Source organism: Rattus rattus, chromosome 1, assembly GCF_011064425.1.
Source record: "Rattus rattus isolate New Zealand chromosome 1, Rrattus_CSIRO_v1, whole genome shotgun sequence".
Classification (NCBI taxonomy): domain Eukaryota; kingdom Metazoa; phylum Chordata; class Mammalia; order Rodentia; family Muridae; genus Rattus; species Rattus rattus.
The window spans coordinates 36018175-36036168 of record NC_046154.1 but is presented as its reverse complement, the minus strand read 5'-3'; the positions used below and the strand labels follow the sequence as shown (position 1 = coordinate 36036168).

At 44.3% G+C, this 17994-nt stretch overlaps 1 protein-coding gene across 1 annotated transcript in view; it reads right to left on the bottom strand.

The window, feature by feature from the left end:
- Smap2 (small ArfGAP2) overlaps positions 1–17994 on the bottom strand; it is a 47180-nt gene that overhangs the window by 15911 nt on the left and 13275 nt on the right. The window contains exon 2 of the mRNA XM_032898959.1: positions 74–207. Within this exon, the coding sequence (XP_032754850.1) occupies positions 74–207 (134 nt within the window). The remainder of the gene's footprint in view (positions 1–73; positions 208–17994) is intronic.

The following is a 17994-nucleotide window of genomic DNA, read 5'->3' as shown; positions in this document are numbered from 1 at the left end:
TGATCAGTTTAGCATTCAATCTGAAACTGCTCTTACACAGGTACAAGAGAAGCTGGCTATAGCTGTGCTGTACCTGAATCTGTTCTTGAGTCCACTGGTCGAGGTTTACTGATTTTACCCTGGATATATGCACCCCCAGATTCCTGTGGATTCCAGCACACCGAATGCAGATAAACACGCCGATGTTCCAGGAGGCCCATCTCGGCCCTGTGAAGAGCAAGACAGAACCGTCAAGTGCAGATTATGAGACTGCCCCAGCCCGCCTGTGCTACTTAGGTTATTAAGCAACATTTCTGCTAAAACCAAATGAGATTTTACTGCAATTACCTTCTTATTTACTTTACTCCTGTAAATCAACGTTTGACTTGCAGTGTACAGTACAGAGGTTTCCAGGGCAGTCACACCACTGAGCGGTGACCACCACTCTAAACCCGGAACAGTTTTATCACGCAAGTCCCAAACCCACTAGCGGGCACTCTGTATCCCTGCTCCCCATTGACCCTTAGCTCCCAGTCCCCGACCATCACGGGTCTATTTTCTGCCTAGGACTTGCCAGTTTCAGACATCTAATATACATGGAGCTATGTAATGTGCAGACATAGGACAGGTTTCAGTGTCTAATCAGTGCTAAAGTGCGTGTCACAGTACTTGTCACTTGTGTGAAGAAAACTCCCAGGAGAGTGGTGGAAAGCCGCATCTAAGTCTCTCTAACCTGGCACCTTACACCACAGTGGAAGACACTCTGAAGGTGAGGGACCTGGACTCAGCTTTCCTCCTAGGAAAACAGATACGTACATTGCAGGTCAGCCAGGCTCACGCTGAAATTGAAAACCTGTTATCCTTTCCTCTCCTCAGGCCTATAAAATATGCATCCACATTAACCTAACAAGATCCTCTCAGCTGGGCTGATGTCCCTACTTTACCCAACTACAGAATTATCTAGATTCAGAATTGCCAGATAATGTGGTTACTCGAATGCTTATTGGTACAAAGGGAAATCTCAGATGTCAGTTTTAAAAAGCTGTTATAGAATCCCCCATTCCCCGATGGTTCTCCTCACCCTAATAACATCTCTGCAAAAATCTCCAAACTCTTTCTCATGATTTTATACAGAAAAAAAACCTCCTATGACAGTTACCAAAGACTGACTGAAAAGCCTGACATAGCTCCTTCCCCATCACTCCTCAGAAACGAATGGCGTATATTTAGCACAGTATCAAAATGAGAGGTTGCAGTAGAGCGTTGAGGTGATACCAATGCTGCTGGCTTTCTACAGAGATTAGCAGGGCCTGTGCTTGGAATAAGAAAGTTGCCCAGCCTATGGATTTTGACAGCAGTCAATGATGAGCGAATACTAGAATCCTATAGGAACTCTTAGAAATCTGAATCCATAATTATTATTAGAAAGATACTATTTTGATTCAGGTAAAATACAGAAGTGAGGGAGGTGCAAGTCTTCCTGGTCACCACCAGAGGGTGCTCTCTGCTTGGAGGTTTATTGCTATTCTTTTCACTGGTTTTCTGAAAGATCTTCAGTCTCTCTGGATTCCTAGCTGATTGCACAGTCCTCACAGACTAAGAGACACACAAGGGCGCATGTGCTGGTTTCTAGTAGTGGGGTGTCATACAGCTGCAAAAGGAAAGAGCCAAAGCAGTGTGAAGGAGGTCTCTCGTGGTGCTGAACTCCTGTTTTTGTGAACAGTTTTCAGAACTACCAAATGATCTTTAAATTTTTAAATGGGGCCAACCAAATATCAATATTTCATGCTTCTTTGGCACTTTTCCCGTGTTCTAGATTCAAAAGTCTTGAAATCAAGATAGTTAAGATGGGGCCAGTGAGATACTCCTCAGGTCAAGGCACTTGCCATTGAAGCTGGTGACCTGAATACCAAAACCCACACAGTAGAGAGAATGAACTCTTACAAACTGCCCTCTGGTCTCTACACATGCCGTGGGACCCCATCACACACACACCAAATAAGCCAGCAAGCAAACAAACATAACAACATTTTTTGCAAAGACGTTAGCTATAGAGAATTAGGTTATCTTCTTCCTGGGTCTAAGAAAGTGGTCTACAGGCATCTAAATATGAGCATCACTGTGGGCTCTCCAGCCACTCGCAGTATTAAAGTCTTCTGCCTCTAACTGTACACACCTGCAAAGGCCTAGAACAGAAGTACAGACAACTAGCTTTCAGTAAGCAGCCAGACGACAGCCTCCCCTCCTCTCCCACCCGGCATCCCCCCACATTCTCCCAGTGAATGGTGACACTTCTCGTTTCTACCTTACTCAGCCTCTCTCCCTCACCTGGCCTCCCTGTATCTGAGTCTAAACCAATGGCCTCATGCATTCCAGGCAAAAGTTCAACCACTGCCCTACAACCTGAGTTCTCTTTCAGTTTTGAGCAACTAGACTTATCAGTCACCAACTACATAATCTGCAAAAGACCAAGGAAGAGATAGAAGTTACTTACAGGCTAGGAGTGGAGCTCAGTAGTAGAGCACTTGCCTAATATGCTAGACTTTGGATTCAAGCCTCAACACTCTCCCCAACTTACATGGCTGAAGATGTGGGGAAATGGTATAATTATTAAAAATACAATCTGTAGGGTTGGGGATTTAGCTCAGTGGTAGAGCGCTTGCCTAGGAAGCGCAAGGCCCTGGGTTCGGTCCCCAGCTCCAAAAAAAAAAAAAAAAAAAAAAAAAAAAAAAAAAATCTGTGACGTCAGAAAAGACTGCAACTCCATTAGTGATTACCAATGTGACCTTCAGAAAATTATACTTCCCAGGCTTCAGTTTCCCCATCTACAAAATGTGCTGAATAACATCTACCTCAATTTGCCTAGAACAGAGGGGAGAACAGTAAGTAACTGCACATAAGAACGTATACAGAAGGAGAATTCTAGAACATATCTCCCATTAATCTCCACTGAAGGGCCAGTCAACAGATCCACACGTGTCTTCCCAACACTGCACAACTCTGCAGAATGCTGGGGTGGGGGTGGGGTTACTGCAGTTTGTTTTGCTTTTTTTCATTTTGAGACAAGATCTCACTATGTAGCTCTGGTTGGCCGCAAACTTGTAGTAATCCCTCCTCCTCTGCTCTGCAGTGTGGGATTACAGGCCTGTACCAAGTGTACCAAGACCTGTCTTCTTCCACTCCCTTTATTTTTAAATAAATTTTATTTTATGTGTTTTATGATGTGCATGATACAGTAAAATACACAAAAATGGTCACTACAGTGGAATGGACTCATTCAGTGTTCCAAGAAACACGAAAGTTTAAACAACTTTATTTCCTTCTAAATAATCTAAAATATAGCACTTAGCCCCCACTGGCTGCAATCCTCTGCACACAGTCCTTGTCCTTAGGCCAGCACATGCCACCACTCATCCACAGATGGTCCAAACTGCCAGCTTGGATGGGGGATGCTGAGTCCGTAGTGTCTGACACCAGTGCTGCAAGGCCTTGCAGCATCTGCTCCCATCTGGTGTCCCTGCAACTGTCCAGAGACATCATCCTGAGATTAAGCTTGGAAAGAGGTGATGCGAAGCAATGTTCTCAACAGTTGTGGAAACAAAAGGAGTAACAACTGCCACAAGCTAAGGTGATCGTGAGCACAAGGACCAGGTAACAGCTGCCAAGCACACCCAACAGGAGCTCCAGCACAGGCTCAGGAGGCACCGACTACTTCACACTGACACGGAGTCATTATGCAATGAAGAACACAGGCAAACAAAGGACGCATGTAGATTTGGTTGACCAGTTACAAACGTCAAGTGTAGAATGTATGTATCCACCCAGTAAGGGAAACTGTGCTTATACTAACTGCACACTCTGATACCTTAGGGCTGGTGGCTCCGTGTGTGCAATGGAAAGCATGCAAGCGATGTCTGGCTTCTCTCCCACTCTGGACAGCATTACTTACTGCATAAGTGCTGCAGCCCACTGCAGCCCACTGCAGCGTGTTACTAACCCCATGCCCACCAGAGCTGCCAGGGTTAGCAGGTATGTGAGAAGCAAGAATCTGTTCAGTGTATTTAGGACTACTTCTGGCCTGGTTCCTGTGAAGGCCAGAAGAGGGTACCCTACACCCACGTTAGCGATGGCTGTAATCCACCATGTGGGTGCTGGGTACTAAACCCTAGTCCTCTACAAAAGCAGTAAGTGCTCCTAACCACTAAGTCGTCTCTCCAGCTCCCCCTCTACCTTTTAAAGACACAGTGTCTTTGTCACCCCAAATAGTGTTAAACTCACTGTGTAGTTAAGGATGCTTCCCAAGTGCTGGTACTATAATATGTGTACAACCACCCCAGGTTTTATATGGAGCTATGCATTACATCCAGCCCTGTGACTGCTAGGCAAGCACTCCATCAACCTCTGCCCCAGAAGTTATCCATTTCACCTAGACCGTCTCCTCTCTCACCTGTAAGCACTCATTCTCGTAGTGATTTTATGGACTACCTAGGCCTAGATTCTAGGATACAAAGGCAGGGTTTTTATTGCAGCCCTGGGCAGTGAACCTAGCACCTCAGACAGGCTGGGTAAATGCTCTATCTCTAAGCTACACCACCAGACAGTAACGAATTGTCTTCCAGACCCCATCAGGATAATCTCTAAAATCCAAGTCTGTATAGGTCAGACTTCTGACTATTGTCTTCCATGGAGTTTCCTACACAGAGGTAAAAACGTAAACTGGTGTGAATTTCATGTACGTGTGTTACACATGTCTCCAAGGGCCTTTTAATTTATTACTACTCTTCTGTTGTTTTGTTATTCTTGAGACAGATCTTGTCATATCGCCCTTGCTGGCCTGGTACTGCTGTGTAACCTGGCAGCATTCCTCCTGCCTCGGCTTCTTGAGTCCTGAGATGAGAGGTGTGTACCAACTACCTGGCCTCCAAAGTCCTGTGTGTCTTCCATGCCTAGACACAGCTCCAGCTTCTTTCATGCCCTCAAGACCCCAGCCTATCCTGTCTGAAGGCTTTGTACATGCTGTTGCCAGAGCCTAAAGGCTCTTACCCTGACCACCAGCCACCACTGTAGCCTAACTAATGTCCACACATCACATTGTTTCACATAAAATGTTTTCTGACTGCTGTGCAGGGTACAGCCAGCAGCAGAGTGTCTGCCTCCAAGCTGTGAGGCCTGGGCTCCTTGGTTATGGATCTGCACCAGTTCACAGTCCTTGTCTTTTTCATCTTACATCTTATTATACGAGATGTCACTCTCACAAAAGCAGAGGACAATTAACACCAGCGTCAGCAATCCCAACCCCATCCCCCATCCACAAACCCCATATTAAGTAGAACAATTGAAAGGAGCTCTCCTGAGCGTACTGCAACCGACATCTTTAAAACAGTAGAGTCTTGTTCGTTTACTAAGAGCTCTGAGCTCCATCCTTTGTGTTTTCTAACTTACACTTGCTTGGTTGTTGTGCGCTTATGTTTGTGACTGTTCCCCATTTCTTCCTGCTGAACTATAAGTGTCACGAGAGTTGATGTCCCTCACTGTCATCCTTAGGGAACAGCATAGCTCTACACACATAGCAGAGAGGCAGATTTTTTTTTTAAAGATTTATTTATTATATATAAGTACACCATAGCTGTCTGCAGACACACCAGAAGAGGGCATCAGATCTCCTTACAGATGGTTGTGAGCCACCATGTGGTTGCTGGGAATTGAACTCAGGACCTCTGGAAGAGCAGTCAGTGCTCTTAACCACTGAGCCATCTCTCCAGCCCCCAAGAGGCAGAATTTTTGTAAAGCTCATTTAAAGGTAAATAAATCCATGACGACTCACAACCATCTATAATGTGACCTGATGTCCTCTTCTGGCATGCATGTAACATGCAGATAGAATACTCATATTCATAAAAATAAATAAATTTGTCAAGGGAAAAGCTGGTAGGATACATGAATATGTGAAAATCGTTCATTATTGTCAGGCATGCTGGCGCATACCTGTAATCCAAAACCTGAATTCAGGGCCAGCCTGGGTTACATAGTGAGACCAGTCTCCCTCCCTACACCTCAAAAAAAGTTTATTATTACATTTTCTATTTCTTTATGTAGGATTAAAAACAAACAAAACAAAACAAAACAAAAAACTAGGGTCTCCAACTTTACCCCAGGAGGGGCACGCCTGGGCCAGCCTCTCAAGCACTGGTACTAGAGGTATGAGCCACTGTGACTGATTTAGTATTGCTTCTAAAAACTAAAAAGTACATTGGTAAACTACATAAAGGAATTATGGAGTTTTTAGCTCTCTGTTTGATACAGAACTAGTTCTGTTCTGCTGAGTATGATAGTGCACACTTTTAATCCCGATGTTGAAGAACTACTTCTATGACATACTGACTTTTAAAATTCAGCATTAACACCATATGAGAATCTACTCTAATATGCTATCCAGGAAAGGTACCCAAAGCACACACTAAGTACTAAAAGTTAGCTCTGGGAAGTGGGCCTAGGATGTTTTCTTTTAACTCAGCCTATCTCTTTTGCTACCTAACAGTGAGGGACATAGTAGTTTCCAGCATGCCAAGCAGTCACAGGAGAGGGGTGAGCTAACCCTGATGAGGCATCAGAGAACTGCGCCCGTGAGTAGATGGTGGTGGTAGCACGCTCTGGGAAGAACTTTCTAACAGTCAAGTTGCATGAAACCAAATGCAGTGTACCCAGAAGCAGTAAAGCCTCACCATGGGCAGAGGCTAGGCAATCGGCTCTCGGGAATGGCGGAGAGTGAGTTTCTGTTGGTAAAGTCAGCGAGCAGGTAAACGGTGAAGCTTCACGTGCTGACCACTGCTACAGCCGGCAGATGACTTGGAGTGATTTTTTTCCCTGAGAACTGCAGCTTGAGTCTCACACAAGCTAGGCCAGAGCTCTACCACTGAGCTACACTCTCCGCACTGCAGGTGGATTTTTTCCTATGTTAGTCTCTTTCTAAGCACTATGACATTGTCTGTCATTGTTTGTCAAGAACGTAACAACTTAGGGAGGAGTGATCTGTTTTGCCTCACAGATTCATTCAGGTTTTAGCCACCGTGGTGAAGAGAGAACAGCACAGTTCACCGTGGTGGTCAGGACGGAGGGAGGGAATGCCTGCACTAAACATTCCACTCCATCTGGGCCCACAGCCTCTAGGACATGGTACACACATGCAGGGTGTCCTTCCTTTAGTTAATGTCTCTAAGCTTTACTAGTGTCCTGGCTACTCCATTCAGATGGAGGAGATTAACCTCATGCTGCTCGATTATCACTCAGTGGCTTTAGAAAAGCCAGCCGTGGCTGTAAAACGGCCCAGCAGGTAAGGCGCCTGTGCTAAGACTGATGGGAACCCACATGATGGAAGGAGCTAACTTCCGGTTGTCCTCCACCTCTGTATGTGTGCCGTGGCTTATGTGCACACGCTTGTACATTGTGAACAAGTAAATGAAAATGCCGAGCAAAATAACCAAGTATAGACATATTCATTATTAATGAAACTAAAACAGTCAAATTCAGTTCATGAGCCTGGAACTGGCACTAGTTTAAATGTGATAATGTCCTCATTGGGTTTTGTCACCTTGACACAAACCTAGACATATCTAGGAAGAGAGACTCTTAATTGAGAAAATGCTCCAATAAGATTAGCTTGTAAGTACGTCTATGAGACATTTTCCTGATCAATGGTTGACGTGGGAAATTAAGTAAGGCTACAAGAAGTATATTTACCAGTCTGCTTTTATTTATTCAAAAAAGTATCCATCCAGTTCCCTATTCCAAAATAAGCAGTAAGCAGTAACTTCTGTAAACACAAGCAGTTTAAGGAACCATGAGACTAAAATAGGGCTTGCTCAATCAAGCTCTGCTCTCAGAATGCTCTACAAGAGAAACACCCTGTTCCCTCGGGGCCATCTTGCAAGAATGTTTCTATCTGTCAAACAGGGACACAGTCTACACACATCAAGTCAAGAAAAGAGTAGAAGCTAAACTTCTTAAATGTCTAAGACAAAGAAAACGGAAACATTTCTCAGGTCACTTAAAGGATGAGGAAGAGTACTACACTAAGAAGTTGAAAAGTCAGAGGTTCAGGGGCTGGAGAGATGGCTCAGCAGTTAAGAGCACTGGTTGCTCTTCCAGAGGACCCAGGATCAAGTCCCAACGCCCACACAGCAGTTCACAACTGTCTGCTAACTCCAGCTCCAGGGGATTTGACACCCTCATATGTGCATATGTGAAAGCAAAAACATCAATGCACATAAAGTCAATATAAATAATAAATCACTAGAAAAAACAGATCAGAATTACAAAGAACCTGGGAAACCCACTAGATACCACCCATCGCTAGATACCTGGGAAACCAGCCACCCCACTAGATAATAGGGGACCACCCTTCAGGTCAGTAGTTTTCAACTTGTGGGTCCCCCTTTGGGGATCAAATGACTCTTTCACGGGGGCTGCATGACTAATTTGTAGCATATGTCCTGAATATGATCAGATATTTACAATATATAACAGTAGCAAAATTACAGTTATGAAGTAGCAAGGAAATAACTTTATGGTTGGAGGGTCACTACAGCGTGAGGAACTGTATTAAAGGGCTGCAGCAGTAGGAAGGCTGAGAACCACTGCTTCAGGTGATCAGCTGGCTCTGAAGCAACAAGTAAGTTAGGGACCATCTCAAAAGTTAACTGTTCTCCTGTTAGATGGCACACTCTCACAGAGGGGCTTGCTCTGGGCGAGTTCATTCATCTATCTGGACCACTTCCGTCTCCCAGAGCTTGCTCTTCACTTCTCCTACACGAAACGAGCAAGACAGTGGTGAAGGCTAGGAGATTGAAGCAGAGAGAGCTCCACTTCTCATATTCGACCAAACTCCAAGCCAGCTGAGTCAGCTTCATCAAGGTGGTCAATCAAGAAGAACAGATACAACAGCTGAATTGCTACAACTTGAGTGGAGGTTCGAGGCAACTTACGTTTACCAGTAACTAGGAAAAGGTTAATGAAACAGAACACTGCTGGACACTCACTGACGAATGATAACCAGCATAGACCTAGACCTATTTCAGCAGCCAACAGCACTTTTCTCAAAACACCTGAAAACTTTTTCTTTTTTTGAAAACTTTTAACATCAAGAAATTAACTGAGGGGTTGGGGATTTGGCTCAGTGGTAGAGCGCTTGCCTAGCAACCGCAAGGCCCTGGGTTCGGCCCCAAGCTCCGAAAAAAAAAAAAAAAAAAAAAAAAAGGAATTAACTGAGGTCTATGACAAGAAAAGAAGAATTCTTAGTCTTTCCCAAGTGGTACCCTTGCTTACAAACTGTTGAAGCTCCCTTGACGTTCCTCAGCTCTAGACCAGGGAAGGCCACAAAAGGAAACAGCACTGAAAAACATACAAGGATTTCAGAAAGGAATACAAGTCCAAAGCAATCCAACAGCCAACGTTCCAGGAAGATCAACCAGGAATTTTCTGTTAACCCTAGGCAACCCAGTATGTGCTCTAAACTAGTCAAGTAACATGTATGTACATATCTGATTTATCTGCCTGATCCTTGCAATCCACAGAGCTAAAGATAAGTGTTATCTGAACTATGCTACCTGACTTTAAGTCAGTTCAATTCTTTGCAAGTCAATTTCCTTGCCTAGATTAGATTATCTCTAAAATCTAGCTCTTGTGAAAGATAGTTATACTGCCTCTAAAATTCATTAGCTGCTAGGTCTGGTGGTGTGATCCTAAAATACCAGCTCCTTGCAATCCTGTAATCCCAGTCACTGAGGCGGAAAGACTGCAAATTCAAGGCCTGCCTGAGTAGCTTAGTTTGACAGTGTCTTAAAGTAAAAAAAAATAAAAACAATATTAACAATATATTTTAAGGGGGAATAAACATGGTAGAGTGCTTGCACAGAATGCTGGAAGTCCTGAGATGAATCTCTAGCACACACACCCAATAACATCCTAAAATGCAACACCAACAAAACATTAAAGTTCTAAACCAGGCTGTGGTGGTGCACACCTTTAATCCCAGCACTCGAAAGGCTGGGCAAGTGGAGCTCTGTGAGTTCAAAGCTAACCTGGCCTACAGAGAGAATTCCAGGACAGGCAAGGCTACACAGTGAAATCCTGTCTCAAAAAAAAAATAATAAATAAAATAAAATAAAAATTAAAGTACTTAATTTTCAATAATTTAGTTCCACATCAGTCTTATCTCCCTTGTTTATTATTGCTAGGTAGGTTAGGCTATATGGACTAGTAATTAGTATATATACCTACTAATGCTTATACAGGTGATAAGTAACTGTGGAACCAACCAGTCAGTACCATTTTTACTGAAATGTAGTCTTCAAACTTCAAAAAGGAAAGGGCAAGGTCCTAGTTTATATTTTTGTTGGTTCTGAAAAAGATATCCTGCAAGGTATGCTCTGATGGTCATTTTATCAGAGACTATGTACCTGGACTCCCACTGTCAACTAAGTATAGCATTAATTCTTCCATGGTCTGGGCCTTTCTAGAACCAATACAATACTTATTACTACTACTACTACTACTACTTCTTCTTCTTCTTCTTCTTCTTCTTCTTCTTCTTCTTCTTCTTCTTCTTCTTCTTCTTCTTCTTCTTCTTCTTCTTCTTAAGATTTATTTATTTAATTTATATGAGTACACTGTAGCTGTCTTCAGATACACCAGAAGAGGGCATCGGATCCCATTACAGACGGTTGTGAGCCGCCATGTGGTTTTTGGGAATTGAACTCAGGACCTCTGGATGAACAGTCAGTTATCTTAACTGCTGAGCCATCTCCTCAGCCCCTCTTCTCATTTCTATATTCCAACAGTGGCATCACTTTCTCCTAAGACTGTACCAGCAGTCATGCTCCTGAGACCCAGAGGAGCCCAAGAGGGTAATTCCTACCCACAGACACCTAAGGCATTCTTCTGATTTTGTGACAGAATGCATCAGACCGAGGGGCCCCTGGGTGTGGTGAGTTACTGATTCCACAAGAGCTTCCTATCTGCCACAAAAATCTACAGCTATTCATGTGGAAACACCATGTTGTAACTCATGTACGTGTATGCAATTTTCATGTCAGTAATGCCTTAATTTAAAAAATTGAGGCCTTAACCCCAAGCAACAAAGAAAAAAAAAAGTCTTTCTAGCTGTGTGGCCGTGCATGGCTGGGGTGGTAATATCTTAAACCTTGGGATAGGGCCAAATCTCTTGGCATTTCCTAGGGAAATTCTAGTATGTGCTAAGATTTTTTTAAAACATAAAGAGAAGACATATTTTAAGGAAAGGGGAGGGGTTGGGGATTTAGCTCAGTGGTAGAGCACTTGCCTACCAAGCGCAAGGCCCTGGGTTTGGTCCTCAGCTGGGGGGGGGGGAAGGCTGGCCAAAAGATTCCCTACCTGTGTTGAAGAATCCTGTGATGTCAATGAGAATGGATGAATTGTCTGACCAAGGAAGCCCTGAAGCTACTTCCAGTGGAGACTAACTAGCCTTCTAAACTTAGAAACCACCGAGTACAGTAAAATTTGATTTTTGGTTTTGTTTTTGAGACGGGTTCTATGTAGCACTGGCTGTCTTAGAGCTCACGGAGATTTTTCTGCCTTTGTCTCTCCAGTGCCGGGATCAAAGGTGGGCACCACAGTGCCCAGCAATTATAGTGAAATTGACTGAAAGAGCTAGACATGCATTTCTATTTTTGAAATCTCACTTCTTAGGGGGCTGAGGCAGAAGGACTGTGAGCTTTAGGTCAGTTTGGGCCAAACAACAAGACCTTATCTAAAAAAAGGCAAAAGAGGAAAAAAAATCAGTAAACTTTAAGCAGGCCTACCTCTTCACTTATGCTCACTTTCTTTAAAAAAAGGCAACAGCAAAAAAGGATCACAACATGTTCAAGACCAGGCCTGGTCCAAGCCAGACAGAACTAACAGATCTTGTCTCAAAAACAGACAAACAGAAGTGAATCCCTAATCCTTCCCTCAGGCAGTGACAGGAGAATGGCTCACCTTTGAAGAGATCCAGTCATTTAAAAATTCCTCAAAAGCTCTTCAATCCCCAGAGTCTAAAATCCAGAACACCGACAAGTGGCACAGGAGTGAAGAACTTTCAAGGGAACCACTGGATGGTGAGCTTGAAACCGGGAGCCTTGAGACAGGTTGAACTACAATCCCCAAGAAACACCAGACAGAAGCAAAGAGCATGGACCGAGACAGCGGAGACTCAGCAGGGGAGCCAACTCGAAAGGAAAAGGAAAAGAGGCCTTGACTAGATGTGAGCTGGGAGGTGAAGTTTGCCTACTGTTCTGAGAGTTGACTAAGTGGATGCTGGAAATTTGGGACTAGAAGAAGGGTGAATCAGGAGGAAAAGCACCTGGACTGAAGTCAATCCAGGCACTCCCTGATGCGTACACAGAAAGGCTTGCACAACTTCCTGCCCTTTCTGGATTGGCTGAAGATTTCTCCCAGAAGCCTTTGGGAAGCCATTCTCTCTACTGGTAAACCATGTATGAACTCCGTGCTCCAGGCTGCTTTCCATAGAAGCCTTCTTCTCTCTGATGTGACTCTCACTGCCTCTCCTGGGCACTCATCCACAGCTGTTCCAATGTTGGGTTTTGTCTGTCTGTCTGTCAGTTCCTTTAGGTTACAAAACTTTCTATTTAGATAACTCTTAAAAACCTAAGCCATCAGCCGGTGGGGTGGCATATGGCTTTAATCCCAGTACTTGGGAAGCAGAGACAGGTGGATCTCTGTGAGTTCAAGGCTAGCCTGATCTACAGAGCAGAGTTCCAGGACAGCCAAGGCTACACAGAGAAACCCTGTCTCAAAAAACCAGAAACCTAAGCTAGGGGTGGGAAAATGGCTAGATGGGGAGTAAGGGTAGAGAGTTAAGTATTTGCTGTGTAGGTGTGATGATGACATGAGTTCGAATCTCCAGAACCTATGCGAAGTGGGATGTAGTAGAGCACATCATAGTCCCACTATTCCTACAGCAGGATGGGAGGTGGAGACAGGAGAATCCCTGAAGGTTAGCTTGGTGTATGCAAGGTGAACAAAGCTATTCTTCCTCAAACAAGGTGTAAGGCAAGGACCAACTCATGAGGCTGACCTCTGACTTCCAGGAGTGTGCCACGGCATGTATACACAGATATGTATGTGCCTTCTCACTCTCTCCCTCCCATCTCTTCCTCGTTCTCCTCCTCCTCCTCCTCCCCCTACCCCCATCTCTTACAGGAAAGAAATAAAACCATAAGACCTAAGCCAGGTAAGGCAGGTGATGACCGTAATTCTAGCATTTGTGGGGTAAAAACAGGAGGATCAAGAATTTGAGGTCAGCTTGGGCTACATGAAACCTTGAAGAGGGGGAAAAAAGCTCATAGAACAGGTCTGGAGAGATGGCTCAGTGTTAAGAACCTGGGCTCAATTCTGAGGGATTCAGTACTCTCTTCTGGTCTCTGTGGGTACCAGGTATGTATGCAGTACACTTAGAAACATGCAGGCAAAATACTCATAGACATTTAAAAATGTATTTTTTTAAATACTTTTTTATTATTTTGGAATTTCACATCATGAACCCGGATCCCACTCATTTCCTAGTCCTCTCAGACTCGCCTCCCAACCCTTGCGACCCCTGCCCCCCAAAAAGAACAATAAGAAAAAATTCCAATTTGTGTTGCCCATATACCCACTGGAACATGGTCAAACTCCCAATGGCCAGCCCCTTCAAGAAAATGGGAGTCCTTCCCCACCTGCACCCCCTGCCAAAGCCATCAACTGTGGAGAGCTACACTTCAGCATCCTTATCATAACTTTAAGAGTTCTTTCCAAAGAGTTATGTCTATAGATTATTACCTTAAAAGTATTTTTAAAAACTGATATAAAATAGTAAAAAAACAAAAATAGAAAGAAATGAAAACTTAGTAGGAACATTATTATAAAAATGACTTTTTTTTTTATAGAGGAACGGTACAGTTAAAACATGCCACCTAGAATGTCAGAGAACCAGATGTCTATAATGTTTCCTGTCCCTGGCTAGCCCTTGACAGTTTGAACCTTAACAATTCCCTCTATACAAAGACCCAGATTAAAGCATGTATGAATAAGCTGGAAGAGTGGTGGTGGAGATCAGCTTCTCTGCAAAGGGGAAGGGGAAATAAAATATAGCAGCTTTCACTGGGGTCAGGAAGAAGGTTACCTCATGAGGCGCCAAACAGCAGGACTACCTCAGTACAAACGATTGGCACCATGTGGGCAATTACTCCGCAAAGGCTCAGCTGGACTAGAAGCAAAGCCTGCCAGAACCCCAGGGCAGGAACTAACACAGGCTGAAGTGTCAGAACCACGGTGCTGGGATCCCAGCGCACCCCTGCAAGGATGTCCACAAAACACAGCCTGCTTTACTATGCACCACTCTGTATCTGACCCAGTGAAAAATGAATTTAAACAGAGTCAGTGGGAGAAAATTCAAAGTTATTCCTAAACTTCCATTTTATAGCAAATGTTAACAGGTAAAAAAAGTTTGACCTAGCCTGTGGTAGTGCATGCCTTACATCCCAGTACTCGGGAAGAGGCAGGTGAATGTGAGTTCAAGGCCATCCTAGTCTAAGGAGTAAGTTTCAGGATAGCTAGGCTACAGAGAAACCCTGTCTCAGATAGATAGATAGATAGATAGATAGATAGATAGATAGATAGATAGATAGATAGATAGGTCAGCCCTGAAAATATACATATAAGTAACATTATATAGACTAAGCAGGTTGCATTTAGGAGAGAGAGAGAACAAACACACACACATATATATGTAATAACAGTGAAAACAGAGGTCATGAATTTGAAAAGGAGCAGGAAGGGCTATAAGGGGAGATTTGGAGGGAGGAAAGGGAAGGAAGAAATGACGTCATTATAATCTTGAAAAGTAAGGGGGGAAACCCTGAAAACTTCAGAGAGCATGCCCACTGGAGGGGGGGCACACAGTTTTGGAAGAGGCCACTAGAGAAAGATGACATGGAAACTGATGAGGGTTTCTATTTTCTATCCGTAGGATGGATTCCTCTCCCTCTACCCAATGACGACAAGTTAAACTTCTTCACTGGTAACTGAAGGGCTAACTGTCATAGCACTAGATTCTCACACAAGACCCAGTCCTGACCCATGATTCACACTGCTGACTTGAGAGTCTCTGCAAAGAACTGCTTTCCTGCATGTCAGTCACTACCTCAGTCAGCCATAGCAGCAGCCTGAGGTAAGATGAGGAGAGAGGAACGGCTGGGCTAATAGCTACATAACCACTTCAAAGCCAGCCAGCTGTACCTGATATTTCAAAACTTGGTATTATCATCTAAGTCTTTCACAGTCAAGTGTTAGCATTTCCTGCACAGGGAAGCACTGAATACAAACCTGCTGATAAACAAGAGATAAGCCACAGGGGAACAGCTGGGATAGTAAAGTCCACCCACAGCCCAAGGGTCTGACCCTTGTCCCTCTGGACCTACAGTTCCCAGCCAAAGTGCTTTCTCCTTAAAGGGAGAACCCTGAAGTCTCTAGAAACTATTGGGGGTCACGACTGACAGGAAGGGGGTGGAAATGTGCTAGGTATCCAGAGGTCAAGGAGTGCTGCTGATAAATGCTCAAAATACATAGGGCAATCCCCACAAGGAATTTCCAAAATGTCAATAGTGCTGAGGTCAAGAATTGCTGCTCTAGAGCCATCAGTCTTAAGCCTTTAGAGTGAAACGGGCAAGATAGGAAAGTATGCCACTTCTGCAGAAAGTTTCCTCTTGTTCTGTGACAGACAGGCATTTAGAGTCAAGTTATAACTTGATGGGGGCTCTATAGGCCTATGTATCAAAAGCTTGGCCTCAGAGTAGCACCCCAGGGAGATGGTGTAGCATAGTGGGGCCTCCTGAGAAGTCTTCATTCCTGACTGCCCTCAGAGGGGTTGTGAGAGCCTAGTCTCGTCCTCTCTGTTGTTTCCTGGTTTTGCCAAACCACATGCTGCAGTCATGGTGCACTACTGTCTTTGTCATGGATGGACCCTCCAGAACAATGAACCAGAACAAACCTTTCTTCTTAAAAAAAAAAAACAAAAAAACAAAAAAACAACTACTTATTTATTGTACGTGTATGTGGGTTTTGCCTGCAGGCATGCATGTGGACCATGTGCATGACCTGGTGCCCATGAAGGCCAGAAGAGGGCATCAGACCCCCTGGAAGTGGAGTTACAGATTACCATTTGGGTGCTGAGAACTGAATCTGGGACCTCTGCAACCAGACAGTCCTCTTAACAGTACCCCCGCGCCCCAAGCCTTTTCTTTTTATTAAGATAACTGCCTTAGATTTCTCCATATAGTGACAGAAGGCTGACTAATACAAATGTACAATTCTACAATTGGAAAGAACCTTAGAGACTCTCTAATTCAAGCAGAGATAGAGAAACTGAGCCTCTAAGAGTTCAAGTTCATTAAAGAAGTCACCATCAGTTGAACTGGAATTAGGATTGTCTTATCCCTAAAATGGGAGATGCTCAGTAACAGTCACTGAAGTAATGCCTCACTCCTCGGGTGTTCTTTGTAACATGACTGTGCAGCTAGCAAATGCAGCAGGGGAGACTAAGCGTGAAGACACGTTCATGTCTTTCTGCCCACTTCCTCCACTTCCTCAAGAGGAAACCTAGACGGACAAGCGTCCTGGATGGCAGGACTAGTAGCCAGGCAAGAGTGGTTTCTCAGCTGTTCCCAGCAAAGCACAGGCTTTTCACCCAGGTAGCAGCTCTATAGTAAACCTTCTGAGCCAACATGAACTCTGTGATCCAAAAGGAACAGCCTTCCCCAGACAGCAGAGGAGACCCAACCAATGGCAAACGCAAAGAAAAACAATGCCATTTGCCCAAATTACATCCATATCTAAACAAGTTAGACAGCTTTGATTTCTACACAAACAGCAGCACAGAAATTAATTCTGGGATCAAAGCACAAATGGCATGCTGAATGCTAGTCACTAAACAGCCCTGCCTAAAAAGGGAGGAGATCAAAAGGTTTGCCCTTTCACACAGAAGACCCATCATGGTGTTTCAAAGCTGGACACATCAGAAACAAATACAAGGCAGGCATATGGGAAGATTTAGCATGGGGAAGGGCACAGATGCTAGCCTTACAGAGTCAGATCTGCTGAGGGATCTGTGCCCAGAGACTAGGATAGGACTCTAAGAAACTAATCACAGCTTCCAAGGAGTCAGGGCAAGGTTCTTCAATTAAGCAAACGTGTTTCAGAGGGCACAAAGAGAGCTTCTAGAACTGCTGTAAGGATATTATTAATCCCACCAGAACAGTGTCTAAATATTTACGCCCATCCCGCAAAAGGGCTAAAGCACTGCTATTTCAGCCTCCAGTTTCATCCCCTGGCTACATTTTCCCCCAGATGATGTGTCACACGGAAATTTCCTACAGAGGGCAAGGGATCAGCTTCTTGACAGGCTCCAGCTTTCATGTGGTACAGAGGCCAGGAGCACACAAGTGAAGAGCTGCAAAGAAGCAATTACCACAAAGCAGCCACGAGAGTCACCTCTCAGCTTCCTAGAATGTCACAGGTCTCCAAGCAGCCAAGTGAATAGTGTGAAGGGGACTGTTACAAACCAGAAGAATACGATCTGAGCAAACAGCAGCAGAAAAGCACCATCTGTGGTAAGCACAGAGACGCTGCCAGCCAGTGTGCATCAGCTGTGCACACAGAGACATAGTCCATTGTCTTTGTTTACAGTCTAAGAAAGCCCTTGCTTAAAAAACAAAAATTGTAGCAATTATTATTCCCTTTTTAGCACAGAAGGGCCTCTAGTCCGCCTTCCCAGTAGATGGGTTTGAGTGAAGGAAGTATGTGTGAATACCTAAGGGACTAATCATGGTGAGACAACACTTTCCCAATAGGCAGAGTATGGCGTGCTGATCCAGCCCGCTGTGATGTGATACATAAAGCTGCCCTGTGCTAGCAGGACTTCCCAGGTCTCCACTCCTTGCCTCAATA